The sequence below is a fragment of the Monodon monoceros genome, unplaced genomic scaffold (genome assembly GCF_005190385.1).
Source record: "Monodon monoceros isolate NGI ecotype Baffin Bay Population unplaced genomic scaffold, NGI_Narwhal_1 Super_Scaffold_15, whole genome shotgun sequence".
Classification (NCBI taxonomy): domain Eukaryota; kingdom Metazoa; phylum Chordata; class Mammalia; order Artiodactyla; family Monodontidae; genus Monodon; species Monodon monoceros.
This window is the reverse complement of record NW_021703771.1, coordinates 6,764,342-6,779,900: the sequence shown is the minus strand read 5'-3', so window position 1 is coordinate 6,779,900 and position 15,559 is coordinate 6,764,342. Positions and strand designations below refer to the sequence as shown.

The window sequence follows — 15,559 nt, the reverse complement described above, 5'->3', positions numbered from 1 at the left end:
GTTATCACACTCAAGTGGTTGGATTAGAAAGCCAATGGGACCATCGTGGCGCCATCTTGAAATTTTGTGCAGCAAGATCTTTGCAATGGCACTGGGGTGGCTTTCAGACAACACAACCTCTGCCATGTCTGTGTCACTTCTGGACCATAGGTGAGGGAAGGAGACCTTAGGGTATGTCCTCACTGTGATGGATATCAGTCAAGTACTTGTATAATTGATTTACTAATTCATTGCTCTTGAAAAACATTTCAAGTCAATATAATTCTGAATTCTGCATGCTAAGATGCTATTAAGTTGACTGATGGCCAGAGCAGTAAAGTCTCAGTATTACTTCGTTATATTATAGTCTAGCCAATCATGTTACAGCTGACTGTAGGTTGTCTGCCAAGTGTAGTCTTACATCACAGTGGAGACCAGTTGGGACAGTTATCTTCAATTTTATTCTGCCATGTGCAGGAATGCAACTAAGATGCCGGCAGCTGGTGTTACATTTCACTTTTGTTCCACCAAGGAGCTTTTCGAAGTCAGCACACTGTCCATGTTAAAAGTATTTGGAACAGGCATGAACGATTTTTTTCTTTTGTACTGAATTCTGACTCTACCACAAGGAAACACAAAAGAGACTTGAGTCTAACGTGTCATTAACGTTCTGTATTTGATGATGTGGTTGGTGGTGGTAACAATAACTAAAATAGATCAAGGTTATAGGTCCAAAAATATCCTACTTATGTCCAAGGACAGACTGTGACAATGTCAAACTCAAACTTGTCACCAAAACATATTCCTCAACTTTTACCCTGTATAAGACAAAGAAGTAGAAAACTCTACGTAATTACATCCCATTTATGCTTTTTTAGCATCTTAATACCCCTAATATACCAATGTAAAAGTTTAAAAAATACTTCTATTCCCATTAACTTACTTTATCCTTTCAACAATTTCATAAGAGAGCAAACACAGATTGGATTCTATTTTTCAGTTGAAGACATGGCTTCATGTAGGTTTCTTGGCTTGTAAGAAACAGTGTTAGGCATAAAATTTCTAATCTACCTTATTTTGTCTATGCCAACTAACTTTCCTTTGAGAAAAATAGAAACATATGTAATAACCACATATCTTTTCTTATAAAGGATCTCATCATTCTCATTTTGGAAGGTATTTGTGATTTGCATAGATTTTTCAGAATTTACTTTGCAGGACAAAATAAAATAAATTTTTTTAAAAGAAGGAAAACTGTGCAGTATAAAACATGTCCTCAGACATTGGTCCTACTTGTTATTCATTTAGTGAGCTTTTGTTTTTGTTTTTTATTTACTTTTTGGCTACACCGCAGGGCATGCGGGAACTTAGTTCCCCAGCCAGGGATCAAACCCGTGCCCCCTGCATTGGGAGGGCAGAATCTTAACCACCAGACCACCCTCTAGTGAGCTTTCAGTTTTTGCCTCTATACTGCGTGTACAGAATTAAACAAGTCACAGGTCTTGTTCTCCCAGTTCCTGGGAGGGTGAGTGGTTGAGATAAGTAAACGATGACAAAATAACACGATAAGGATCAGGAAAGTGGAGGGAGGCACAGGGAAAAGGCTCTTCACTCAGATGGGGGCAGGGAGGCATGGGAGTGAAGTCCAAGGAGGTTTCCTGTGGGAGGTGGCCTTTGAGAGGAATCCTAGGGGGAGAGGAGAGTTACCCAGGAGAAGATAAAGTCCAGTGTTCTAGGAAAAGGAATTCTCATGTGGGAATTCCCATATCTGTGAATTCTTACCTTTTCTAGCTTTATTAGTTTTCCAACACTGCTCTTTACTTTTCTAGACTAAGAATAGTCAAGTACTCATACGAGTCTCCAGACAAACCCAAATGCCCATGAATTGTCCCTATGCCCTTGTTTTTATTTTGTGGCCTATGATCTCACATTGGCTGAAATCTCAAGTTATCATCAATGACTGAAGTGACTGTCTCTTGGAAGACTTACAGAGTGGTGAACAGCAGAATCTGTGTATTCTGAGTGGTAGAAGACGTATCCTGATAGGGCACTTTTCTCTTGATTTGGAGACAGCAAGTATTCAGTATTCCTTGTGAGAGATTTTAGATTAAAATGAAATGTGCTGCTAACATGAAAGCAACAAGTAACAGTGTATTTTTCTGTTTTCCTTCATGAAATCAGATTCATTCTAATCTTTGACACTCCACATTAATTAAATACTTTTTTCAGGATCGGCACTTGCTTTTCTTTAGTAAAGCAAGCGCCCCTTTTAAAGGTATTAACAGATGTCAAAAGGTAACCCTAGGAACTGCATAATAAAAATGCAGTGGAAAACAACATTTGATGGGGCGCTAACACTAAGAGACTCATTTATATTGTGCTTGTTTGTGATTTCTCCCGATCTAGCCCATCTTTTGTCTCTTTCCCTTTTCTAAATTGGAAAAGGAAACCAATTTCAAGAGGTTTACATAAGACTTGCAGAACAGCTGCTCCCGTGCTGTACAACTCAAACACCTTCGCATCATTCGTGGTTATTTAGTGGGCTCAGAGTATTTATATTTTCCCCAAAGTACTGCTATAATACATAGTTTGACTTCAAAGCCATAAATTCCATATTTTCTATTTGCCTTTGTGCCCGTATTTTAGGCTGGTGCCATTAATCCACGGCAAAACTCAGTTTCTTGGCAGTATACCATAAAAACGTGATTTTATGGCAGGTTCTTTATTGTTTGTTGGCAACGTGGTTGCCCAGGAGAGTTATTTGGTACAGCTCCATTAGAAAACAAAGTAAGGCTTTCTACCTTGTCAGGGATGTACATTAGGGGTTTGGGCTTGTTTGAGGGAGGATGAAAGTATATATGGCTTTACAAATACATGATTCAAACCCTTTATCTTTTTTTTTACATTTGAATTTTATTTTATTTTATTTTTTTATACAACAGGTTCTTATTAGTTATCCATTTTATACATATTAGTGTATACATGTCAATCCCAATCTCCCAATTCATCCCACCACCACCACCCCCGCTTTCCCCCCTTGGTGTCCATACGTTTGTTCTCTACATCTGTGTCTCTATTTCTGCCTTGCAAACTGGTTCATCTGTACCATTTTTCTAGATTCCACATATATGTGTTAATATATGATATTTGTTTTTCGCTTTCTGACTTACTTCACTCTGTATGACAGTCTCTAGGTCCATCTATGTCTCTACAAATGACTCAATTTTGTTCCTCTTTATGGCTGAGTAATATTCCATTGTATATAGATACCACATCTTTTTTATCCATTTGTCTGTGGATTAGCATCTAGGTTGCTTCCACATCCTGGCTATTGTAAACAGTGCTGCCATGAACATTGGGGTGCATGTGTCTTTTTGAATTATGGTTTTCTCTGGGTATGTGCCACGTAGTGGGATTGCTGGGTCATATGGTAATTCTATTTGTAGTTTTTTAAGGAACCTCCATACTGTTCTCCACAGTGGCTGTATCAATTCACATTCCCACCAGCAGTGCAGGAGGAAAACCCTTTATCTTTTTACCTATGCATATTCTGAATAAACCAAGGCAGAACATAATTAATCAGACAGATATAATGCTTTTAAAAATTATATTTCAACTGTGTTGCTCTATGTTATTTTTTTTTAATTCAGAGAAAATGTGAGAGCAAATATTATAGAAAGAACCAGCAAAACCCAGGATGGAGAAGCTATGTCTTTCTCTCTATCCCACAGAATTGTCATACTAACTTCCCAGTGTACAAAGAAAGTTTCATGAATGATAACATGGGAAAGATAACTTATGAGGTTGTGATTAATATTATTTCTGGTATTTGAGAAATATTATAGGAAAGTTATGTTTTCAGTGATTTAAGAAATGCATATCTACTGTGCAAAATATCTAAACTATTGTTTGCTTATTACGTTGCTTTTGACAAGTGCTTTTTACAAATACTCTTTCACTAGGAAGTATTAAATAAATATGAAAGAAATGGTAGTGTTATCTGTACATATCCATAGAAAATACTTTTTATAACACTTTGGTGTGATTTGATCAGGTTATTTTTGAACGTTGACTGTTAGTCTTTCAGAGATAAAAGCTTGCTACATCCGCTGGATCTTGCACTAGGTGGCAATAAAACAAGAAGAGCACAGAAAATAGAGCTGCTATCACAGGAGGAGCCATGATGGGGGAAGGTGCTAAGGACAACCAGAGTGAAAACTAAATGACGGCCAAACTTGCTTTCAATGGAAAATAGAAAGTACGAAAACTTTTATTGGCTTCAGCTGTGCCCAGACTGTTGCAATGAAAAAAAAAATCATTGTTATTAGTATTCTATTTTTCCTAAAATGTATACAGACTAAGATCATAAAGAATCTTTGTTATGTAGACTGGGTGACTAGAAAGCAAGAGATTCATTCAACGGCATTTTCCCTTCTCTTCACGTTAATTTCTCTATTGTTAGTTTCTTTGGTTACAACATGGTATCCATAGAATCATGGGCTTTCAGAGCTATAGGAAACTAAGTCTATGTAATTCCAACCTCTCAGTCTATACATGAAGAAATTAAAACCCAGACAGGGGAAGGGGCTTGCCCTGAGTTGTAATCAAACAAGAAGGCAAATACTAACAATACTTTCTTCATTATATTTCTTATCCATTTCTATGTATTCATTTATTAACACTCAGTAACTACTTACCAAACATCTGCTAAGTTATAGACAGAAATTAAAGCTGCAACGGTGCTTACATTCTTTCTAGGGAGAGGTGATGAACACAGATGAGTAAATCAATAGGTTTATAGTACGACAGGTGGTCATAACTGCTGTAGAGAAAAAAGAAGACAATTGGAGTGCCTGGAGAGAGAGCCTCCTTGAGAAAACAAAACAAAACAAAACACGAAGGAGTGGGGGAATTAGCACGTATATACTATCTGGGGGAGGAGGATTCCACAAAGAGAGAGTGAGTTAAAGGGACTGTGTTAGTGTTGTCGGCTGTCTTTGAGGAAAGCATGGAGACCAGTGTAGCTGGGATGAGACGGAGAGAAGCAGGCTCTGAGGCTGGAGAGGGACCATGATGTGAAGGTGAGAGACACTGTCAGCACCCTGGCTTTCCTGTCATGTGTGAGATAGAAAGCTATCAGATAATTGGGCTAGATAAACAACATGTTTTCTTTTTAAAGCATCTCTTTGGCTGAGTTTTGACAGTATATTGGAGGGGCAGATAAGGACAGAGCATTTAGGAGCATCTTAAGAGGAGACCTTTTTTTTTTTTTTTTTTGAAGTATAGTTGATTTGCAATATTGCATTAGTTTCAGGTGTACAGCGTAATGATGATTCAGTCTTTTTTCAGATTATATTCCATTATAGGTTATTGTAAGATATTGGGTATAGTTCCCTGTGCTATACAGTAAATCCTTGTTGCTTATCTATTTTATGTATAGTAACTTGCATCTGTTAATCCCATACTCCTAATTTGTGCCTCCTTTCCTCCTTCTCCCCTTTGGTAATCATAAGTTTGTTTTCTATGTCTTTGAGTCTGTTTCTGTTTTGTATATAGCTTCATTTGTATTATTTTTTAGATTCCACATAAGAGTTATGTCATATAATATATATTTGCCTGTCTCTGTCTGGCTAACTTCAGTTAGTATGACAATCTCTAGGTCCATCCATGTTGCTGCAAATGGCAAAATTTCATTTTTTAAAAGACTGAGTGATATTGCATTGTATATATGTACCATATCTTCTTTGTCTAGTCATCTGTTGATGGACATTTAGGATGCTTCCATGTCTTGGCTATTGTAAATAGTGTTGCTAGGAACATTGAGGGGCATGTGTTTTTTCAAATTAGGGTTTTCATTTTTTTCTGGATATATACCCAGGAGTGGGATTGCTGGATCATATGGTAGGTTTTATTTTTTAAAAAATTTTTTTTAATTATTGTTTTTTAAAGGAACCTCCATACTGTTTTCCTTAGTGGCTGTATCAGTTTACATTCCCACCAACAGTGTAGGAGGGTTCCCTTTTCTCCACACTCTGTCCAGCATATATCACTTGTAGACTTTTTGATGGTAGCCATTCTGACTAGTGTGAGGTGATAGCTCATTGTAGTTTTGATTTGCATTTCCTCTAATAATTAGTGATATTGAGCTTCTTTTCACGTGCTTATTGGCCATCTGTATGTCTTCTTTGGAAAAATGCCTATTTAGGTTTTCTGTCCATTTTTCAATTGCATTGTTTGTTTTTCCATACTGTATTGAGTTATATGAACTGTTTGTATAGTTGGGATATCAATTCCTTGTCAGTTGCATTCTTTGACAATGTTCTTTCCCATTCTGTAGGTTGTCTTTTCATTTTGTTGATGGTTTCCTTTGCTGTGCAAAAGGTTTTAAGTTTGGTTAGGTCCCATTTGTTTATTTTTGCTTTTATTTCTTTTGCCTTGGGAGAATGTTCTAAGAAAATACTGTTATGATTTATGTCAAAGAATGTTTTGCCTATGTCCTCTTCTAGGAGCTTCATGGTATCATGCCTTATATTTAGGTTTTTAAGCCATTCTGAGTCTATTTTTGTGTATGGTGTGAGGGTGTTTTCGAATTTCACTGATTTACATGTAGCTGTCCAGCTTCCCCAGCACCACTTGTTGAAGAGACTGTCTTTTCTCCACTGTATATTCTTGCTTTCCTTGTCATAGATTAATTGACCATTAATTGGTTTATTTCTGGGCTGTCTATTCTGTTCCATTGATCTATGTGTCTGTTTTTGTGCTGATACTGTACCACACTGTTTTGATTACTATAGCTTTGTAGTATAGTCTGGAAGGGTTATATCTCCAACTTTGTTCTTTTTTCTCAAGACTGACTTGGCAATTCTGTGTCTTTTATGGTTCCATATAAATTTTAGGTTTATTTGTTTTAGTGCTGTGAAAAATGTGATGGGTATTTTGATAGAGATTGCATTAAATATGTAGATTGTTTTGGGTATTATGGCCATCTTAACAATATTAATTCTCCTAATCCAAGAGCATGGGATGTCTTTCCATTTCTTTGTATCATCTTCAATTTCCTTCATCAATGTTTTATAGTTTTCAGAGTGTAGATCTTTCACCTTCTTGGTTAAGTTTTATTCTTAGGTATTTTATTCTTTTAATGCAATTTTAAACAGGATTTTTTTTTCTCTTTCTGATATCTCATTATTAGTGTAAAGAAACACAACAGATTTCTGTATATTAATCTTGTATCCTGCTACATTGCTGAATTCATTTATTAGTTCTAATAGTTTTGTGTAGAGACTTTATGGTTCTCTATACAGAGTATCATATCCTCTGCAGATAGTGACAGTTTTACCTCTTCCCTTCCAAATTAGATATACTTTATTTCTTTTTCTTGTTTGATTGCTGTGGCTAGGACTTACAATACTATGTTGAATAAAAGTGGTGAGAGTGGACATCCTTGTCTTGCTCCTGATTTTAGAGGAAAGGCTTTCAGCTTTTCACTGTTGAGTATTATGTTGGCTGTGGTTTGTCATAAATGATCTTTATTATGTTGAGATATGTTCCCTCTATACCCAGCTTGGTGAGCATTTTTATCATGAATGGATGCCGAATTTTGTCAAATGCTTTTTCTGCATCTGTTGAGATGATCGTGTGATTTTTATCCTTTGTTTTCTTAATGTAGTGTATCATATTGATTGATTTGTGTATGTTGAACCATCCTTGTGGCACTGGAATGACTCCAACTTGATAATGGTGTCTGATTCTTTTTATGTATTATTGGATTTGGTTTGTTAATATTTTGTTGAGGATTTTTGCATCTGTATTCATCTAAGATATTGGCCTGTAATTTTCTTTTTTTGTAGTGTCTTTGTCTGGTTTTGGTATCAGGGTGATGGTGGCCTCATAGAATGAATTTGGGAGTGTTCCCTCCTCTTCAATTTTTGGGACTAGTTTGAGAAGGATAGGTATAAGTTCTTCTTTGTATGTTCGGTAGAATTCCCCAGTGAAGACATCTGGTCCTGGACTTTTGTTTGTAAGGATTTTTAAAAAATTACAGATTCTATTTCACTTCTAGTGATCTGTTTGTTCAAATTATCTGTTTCTTCTTGACCCGGTCTTGTCAGTCTGTATGTTTCTGGAAACGTGTTCATTTATTCTAGGTTCAATTTGTTGGTGTTATTGTCACCTCCTCTCTTCAGAACTCTATCCTTCAACCTCCCCATCTCTGCTTATGAAAACCTTAAATGCCTTCAGGTCCCTCCTTATGTATTCCATGTTATATGATCCCCTTGTTGATGACCTTAGCCAGAAGTATATCTTTCTCATCTCAACTGCTGTCATATTTATTTTCAAAAACATTTTTCAGCTTAGATACTGTCCTATACACTAAACATTTTTGTGTCTTCCATACTATCTTTCTTGAAGCACATGAATGTGCTACACAAAGATATGCTGACTTAAAAAATGAGTAAATGACTAGTTGCCAGTCTGCTAACTCCAAGTCCACTGCTTTCCCCTTTCACCATTCTGCCTCTGCCTTTGGTGTGATTTGGATGAGTGTTGCCCACTCATATTTAACCACATTCTTGGCACTAAGTCTGGAACTGCATGGCCTAGTCTACACAAAGTTAGGGGAATTTCTGATTTTGTCACAGCTCAGAACCTCCAGCTCAGCAACCAGGAAGCTTCACCTAGAGGAGGTCCCTTATGATGGTAGAGAACAACATGTCATCATAAACTGAAAAGAAGCATGAGATCTGTGAATTCAAGTATTTCTTTAAATCTTTGTTGCTACTGACTAGACAAAAAGCTTAATGAATCACCTCTCCTATTAAAGAATTTATATTTGAAGGGCTAGTTTTTAGGCAATGTATATAAAATTTAATCATAATTCGGTTTGCAAAAAATTAAGCCTTGTGCCATTCTCCTTAATATAGAGTCAAGTTCCATAGTTTGTCATTAAAATTCTCTCTCGGAGGAAAAGGTAGTTGTCTGCTATTAGTTTTTGTTTAGTTCTTCTGAATGGCTTAAGTACCTTATTAATATTTGTCAATAACCTAGCAAAGTAAGTAGAAATCTCTAGCCCTATTAAAAGAGTAGAGAGTTGGGGCCAAAATTCCTTGGTTTAATGTGTTGTCAGCTGGACCCTACTCTAGCTTAGGGGATAGAATTATACCTCAGAGTCCTATTGAAAAGAATTGGATAATGATGAATCTAGGCAGATGTAAGACAACTTACACTCACACAACTCAGTTTGCCTTGAAACAATGCAGAGGTATTTTACGTTAACAAATATGGATTGTCCTAGGGCCTTTCATGTTCTGCTTAACAGATTAAAAAAAACTTTTAACTTTTTATTTCTCTGCTTGTATTCTTTTTTTTCGTGTCACATACTGTAAGCCCATTATGGGGAGGAGAATATCTGGTTCCCGTAGAATATTTCCTTAGTGCTTGGCTTATATTGAGACTTGAAAAATGTTTGCTGACGGACTAAATTAAAACATTAGTCGCATATGTTTTGTTCATGGGTCTTCAAAGTGAAGAATGATTCCAGGTTTGAAAATGAGAGATGTGTGGAAATCAGCATTTTAGATGTATAACGAGAGTGACTTTTACCAGGGAACTCTGCCAATCTTCCTTCAAAATAATTAGCATGGAAATTAGAATTCATATTGTATGCCCCCAAACGGTTGTTGTATAGATGATTATTAGCGCATAGGTGGTGTTTATGTGGAAGCACAGATGTGTTCAGAAACCTCTGATCTGGGTGACACTCTGTCACAACCCAGCCTGTATTCACAAGTGAATTCCATTCCATTCCCCCTTATCCTGCACCACAACTGCATCGCGCCTACTTACACAGGTGTACCTATTTATCCAGACAGAATTACATTTTTGAGAAAATAGCTTAATGAATTACTTTGCATTTGCAATAAGTAACTTTAATGAACTATCTAAACAAAGGATATAGGTTTCCTGGTTAGCCATATAATTAAAATTTCTCAAGGCGGTTAAGGTATGAATTATTTTTGAGAATCAAAGAATCACCCACATACAATGCATGCCTAGTTTGATACCAATTCACAAAGGACTTAGTGAATAACACTGTATGAGTGGTCTCTTTTATTCTGAGAGTCAGGGACGGGGAGGCACCTTTTCTTATTCTGGTAAAACTTTTATCTGGTCACTGAGGAAAAGAAATCACATTTCCTATGTGATATTTTGTCATACACATGAATATGTAACTGCACATAGAAACGGCTGCCAGTTTTGGGAGGAACAGTAGAAAGTTTGCTTCTGGATCTGTTTCTATAACAAGCATGCAAGTAGGGTAAGTTTTGAGTTCTTATGAAAATTTATTAGTCGAGTTCTGAAGTTTTCTAGTACATGTAGGAAGTAAGTTTATGCAGTTTTAATTTCTAGGTCTGTCTTCTTCTTTTCTATTCTTCTTTAATACAAATGTTCAATCACCACACGCATGGGTTACCTGCTTAGAAAATCATGATTCATTCTGGAGAGATGCCGCATTCTCCAAGGAGGCTGACCGGGATAGCAGAGAAAGTCCTTATTTTAGAGTCAGGAACATTTGGAATGCCAGCTCTGACGTTTACTAGCTGTGCGACCTGGCAAATGATTTAACCCCTCTGAGCCTCTTTACCCGAGTGTGACTGGCCTCCAAGAGCTGTTGGGGGCATGCCGGGTACTTAGTAGTCATTAAGGAAAAGGTTGTTCCATTCTTTCATCTTCCTTTTACAGTTTCCTCGGCAGGTTGGAACAGAACCAAGATAAAATCCCTCCCAAGCAAACAAGACTATTATGATGCAAAACAAAGTGTTTGATTAAAGTGATTTCCTTAGTTGCAAGCTATTGTGTGGTTTGGAAAGCAGTTCTTTTGTAGGATGTCAATATGCAATTGTTAAATAATTCACACCAAGAACACGCAGATCAGCATAGTTTTCATACAATTTGTAGATAACTTTCCACCCTAAAATATGTCTTGATTTAGCTGCTCACTTTCTTTTCATCTCACTGAATTCGTTTTTCCAGTGTCCACATTTTCTGGAGAAAAGTCATAGTAGGGCTGAGGGAAACAAGAAAAATTGGAGGAAGAGGAGAATTCCAGGGCCTGTGAGAAGGGTCACCAATGCAGGAATGTCAAAGCTTGATGTCGTATTTTCACTCCTTTATAAAATTTTGGTTAACTTTCCCTTCCTCTGTGGGGAGAAGGAAAGGACTTCATCTTTCATTCCTTCCAACTCTGACCTTCCATCCAGTAACTTCAACTCTGGTTGCTTCTGTAACAATGGGAAAAATGTGTCTAACTTGATTCTAGATCCAGTAGATGGAGTCATTTTGGCAGGAGGGATGGAGTGCAAATCACCATTGGATGAAAGAAAAGAGATTACCTTACATTAAGCTACTTTATATTTAGATGACATTATGTTTAGATTTGGGAACTGGACATGTGCAGAATGTCAGGAGAATCAACTGACCAAGAAACATGGATCCAAATAGAAATGCCTGACAAGGAACTTCCTCATTGAAGAGGGGCCAGAGTGGCACGTGGTGGAAGGCTTCCTGTGGGGTACATTTTTTTTTTTTTTTTTTTTTTACCTTCTCACCTGAGGCTTTCAGATTCAGACCTGGCCACTCTTCCTTTGTTCTGTTTCTCTCCTGTTCTTTCTCCCTTAACACCTGCTAAAAGGTAAGAAGTTGTCAAGACACACCTGACTTTCAGTTGTCTAGGAATTTTATATCTCTTCAACCAATGAATTAGTTAAACTGAAATATTTTTCATTACCTTGTTTTTTCCTGAGTCCTAAATTTCTCTCATTCCCTCCACTTCCAGACCTTCCTATTTCCATTTTAAGCTGTGACACTCCGTGGCAAATGTCTAGCACGCATATTCTCCCAGGACCCAATTTTCCTTTCTCTACTTTATTCCTGGTGCCGCCTCTGTTTCTAATCTTTTCCCGTGTGAAGTGTCAGTGCATATGTCCTCTGGGATCCCATCCAGACTCTGACACTTATTGGCTTGTGCCTAGGACAGTTTCCTGTTCTCTTCGAGACTCATTTTAACAGACTCTACCTCTTGAACGTTGTGGTGAGGACAGAAATAGAAAGTCAGTGCCAGTGGTGGGTTTCCTGCCCAGGGCTGTGCTGGAGCAGTGCAGAGCTAAAGTCATCTACATCCAATGATAGGAGAAAAGTGGGAAGGGTTTGCAGCCCGTTTCCATTGGAAAAAAAATGGTATTCAGGAACAAAAGTCCTGGTCCGCTGAGATCAAGTTCAAGTTGGTGACCAGACACTTAACCATTGGACCACACTTACAAACTCATCTCCTTTTTAAACGACCTGCTTCTGTGCTCCAAAAAGACCTGAACTGACTGGCTGCTGTCTTTCCCCAGTTTGAACTCCAGTGGATGCTGATTCATTGTGACCCACTGCGACCCAGGAGAGAAACTTGCCAGGAGCTGCCAACGAGGGTAACAGTGAGTCCCTGGACCACCTGCAAAGACCACTTCCACCCAGCGTAGCTCTCGCCACCTCCTCAAAATCCCCCCTCCCCACTCTCTTCCTCTAAAGAATCCAGGCTTTGCAGCACAGCCCAGATAGTAAGGAAGCACCGGTCCCACCCACAGCTGGGCGGGTAGAAACCACCTTGGGGCGGGGGTGTCTGTTTCTACCTTGGGTGGCTGACGACCCTCCCTCCTCCCCTCGCAAACATCTCCGCAAGAACACTGCCGGTCGCAGCCCTCAGTGGCACGCAGGCCGTCGCCTCGGCTCCTAGGACAGCAGGATGCTGCCCTGGGGCGGGAGGGGCGCGTGCAGAACCGGCCTGAGCGGCCGCGGGGAAGGGGTTAAAAGGGACTGTTGTCATTCTATCCGTCCTCCCGGCCCCGCAAGCTCTCCTCCAATCCCCAGGACCCTCTCCGGGGCCACTCACAAACAGGAGGAACTTAGGCCTCTCTGTCTGGGGGCGCTCTTTGTGGGGACAAGCGCCACTGTGCGCGCGTGGAGGGCGGGCCCGGGGATTAGCGGCGCGCGGCGGGGATGGCCTGGTCGGCGCGGGACCGCGGGGCCCTCGGGCTGGGACTGCTGCTGTCGGGGCTCTGCCTGTGCGCGGCTCAAGTAAGTTGCGCGCGGGTTTAGGGGGACGCCTTCCCACAGTCTCCCCATCTTTTCTTCTCCAGCCCAGCGAGACCACCGACCTGGTAAGCCAGGGGGCGCAGCCGTCGGGGGAGCCTCAGGGAAGGTGCCGAGCATCCCGTGGGCTGCCGGGCCCCGCGCATCCTGCGGCGAGCACGGTGGGAGGCGGGGGCCCTAGGTGACCCCTACGGTCCCGGAAAGGGCGCCCCCTCGCCCACCGGGCCCCCATACTGCAGGCTCAGTTGGTGGAGGCCGGCGGAGGCTGGAGGCCGGGGTTTACTCTTCAGCCTGACTGCCCCTCCCCCCTTCCCCTCCCCCTTCCCCCTCCCCCCTCCCCTCCCCTCCCTCCTTCCCTCCCTTCCCCTCCCCTCCCTCCCCTTTCCCCTTCCATCCCCTCCCCCTTTCCCTCCCCCTCTCCTCCCCCGTCCCCTCCCCCTCCTGGCGCGGTCCAGGGCAGCCCAGTGTGAGTAGGCGGGGTTCCAGCAAACTTTGCATCCCGCCCACTGTGCCCGCTGGTCAGGGTGGACCCGCGGCCCGGACTCGCCTCGAAATTTCGGCAGCTTCCCGAAGGCTCGGCCTCTCCTCCCTCCGCCCAGGACAGGACCCCGCGGGGGCAGGGGAGCTAGCGCCGTTTGAGGTTTCACTTACAAAGACCCCATTGTAACCTGTCTGGTCCCCGGAGTTTAGAAAAACCAAGTTTCCTTTCATCAGAATGAAGCTTTTTTCTTTCTTTCTTTTTTTAAATTTAGAAGAGAGACAGAGAAAAAAAATCTCACATTCCCTAAGCAACGTGTGCAAACTATTTCAGAGGCCAGCCTTCCCTCTAACACCATCAAAGCTGAGCTGTTTGCAGCCGATAAAAGGGGTCACACCCTAGGGTCAGCCTGAAATTTGGGGTGTTTCTGAAGCGAGGTGCCCAGACCTCCTGCAAGAGAATCGCTGCAGGCGGATCTGAAAGGAGGCCAGGCGCTCGCTGAGTTTCACCGCTTTCCCCACCCACCCCCATCCTCCCTTGTCTTTCCCTGAGAGGATTCCCCCAGCTTTCTCCTGAGCACAGGAAGGTCTACAGAATGACACTGTAGTTGATCTGGGCTGGAGCGCCTCCGCTCCTACCTGTTCCACTTTGGCCAAAACACTGACCCGCAATCACCGATTAAATCGAGGTATTCAGTGACCACCAGCTTCAAGATCGACCCTTGAGGAAGAGGCCCCCTCTTCCTCACAAGCCCCCTTCGGTTGAATGCTCTGTAGACGTGAGGACTCCACCCTGGGGGCCTGGACTGTGCTCTAACCTCACTGTCAGCCTCACTGAGAACCTTGAGGAGGGGAAGAAGTTCCCTTGGAAGTTCGATTTCCCGCCCCCCCCCCCCCGCCCCGTGTTATGTTGGGTTCAAACCCCGGCCTCTGCAGGGCAATGTCTTTACCGGGCCGCGCGGGGGGCCTTGGGCCCTGGTGTCCAGTTTCGCGTCGTTGCCCCACGTACTCCACTAATCCGTGTGCGCTTTCTTGTCAGAGGGGCCCCCCGGGTGAGCAGGGTCCTCCGGGGCCGCCGGGCCCCCCTGGAGTCCCGGGCATCGACGGCATCGACGTAAGTGTCACCTTCCCCCAGCGGCTCGGGTGGGTTATTTGAGAGCGCCCGAGCCCCCCACCCAAAGGCAGGTTGGGACGTGGGTGAGCCTGGAAGCCTGGGAGTTTCGGAGGGAGGAGGTCACGTGTCCTGTGACCCCAGTTGGTCATGGACCAGCATCGTTTAGCCCGTCCCTGTCCCTGATTTGTGAGGGATTCTCCCGGAGGGGTCCCCAGCGCCCCCCTCTCACGGACTGCTCTCCCTTTTCTCCTGTCCTCCAGGGTGACCGAGGTCCGAAGGGTCCCCCGGGCCCCCCGGTAAGTGGGTCAGCACCTTGGCCCTCCACTTCCTTCCTTCCGACGTGGTCTGCAGCCACGTGCGTCAGAAGAGTCTCAACTCTGTCCCCTTTTCTCTCCTTTTTTCTCTCCCTGCCTCTCGTCCTCCCTGCCCAGGGCCCCCCGGGAGAGCCGGGAAAGCCGGGAGCTCCGGGCAAACCTGGCACGCCGGGCGCAGACGTGAGTAGTGGGAACTGGGGGCGCAGCCGGGCCCAAGGCGTGTGTGCGTGTGTGCGTGTGTGCGTGTAGAGAGGCGCAGGCTGCAGGCATGGGGGTGACCGTGGTCCCAGCTGCAGCAGGGCTGTGGCCCTGAACTTGGCCTTGCGCGCGGGCTTGGCACGGACGTGGCCGTTTCTGCGCGTGGGTCTTCGAGGGTGGAGGCTCCGCGCAGCTCCCCGGGGAGATCACGCAGCGCTGGCATTTCCTGCTCTCTGAAAACATAGGTGGGTACTGGTTCCTGCCTCTAACTGTCCACTCCCCTGCTCAGCCGGTGCCGGGGAGGAGGGATCCGACTGGCCTCTGCAGGGGCTTCCCAGCAAGC

At 42.7% G+C, this 15,559-nt stretch overlaps 1 protein-coding gene across 2 annotated transcripts in view; it reads left to right on the top strand.

Moving 5' to 3' along the window:
* COL9A1 (collagen type IX alpha 1 chain) overlaps window positions 1–15,559 on the top strand; it is an 82,995-nt gene that overhangs the window by 9,730 nt on the left and 57,706 nt on the right. Inside the window, exons 6-10 of one of the 2 annotated variants that reach the window (XM_029223941.1) lie at window positions 12,375–12,458; window positions 13,161–13,181; window positions 14,630–14,704; window positions 14,965–15,000; window positions 15,136–15,198. In XM_029223941.1, coding sequence (XP_029079774.1) covers window positions 12,375–12,458; window positions 13,161–13,181; window positions 14,630–14,704; window positions 14,965–15,000; window positions 15,136–15,198 — 279 coding nt within the window. Of the gene's footprint in view, window positions 1–12,374; window positions 12,459–12,987; window positions 13,099–13,160; window positions 13,182–14,629; window positions 14,705–14,964; window positions 15,001–15,135; window positions 15,199–15,559 lie in introns of those variants that run through there. The other variant, XM_029223942.1, reaches the window with a different exon arrangement.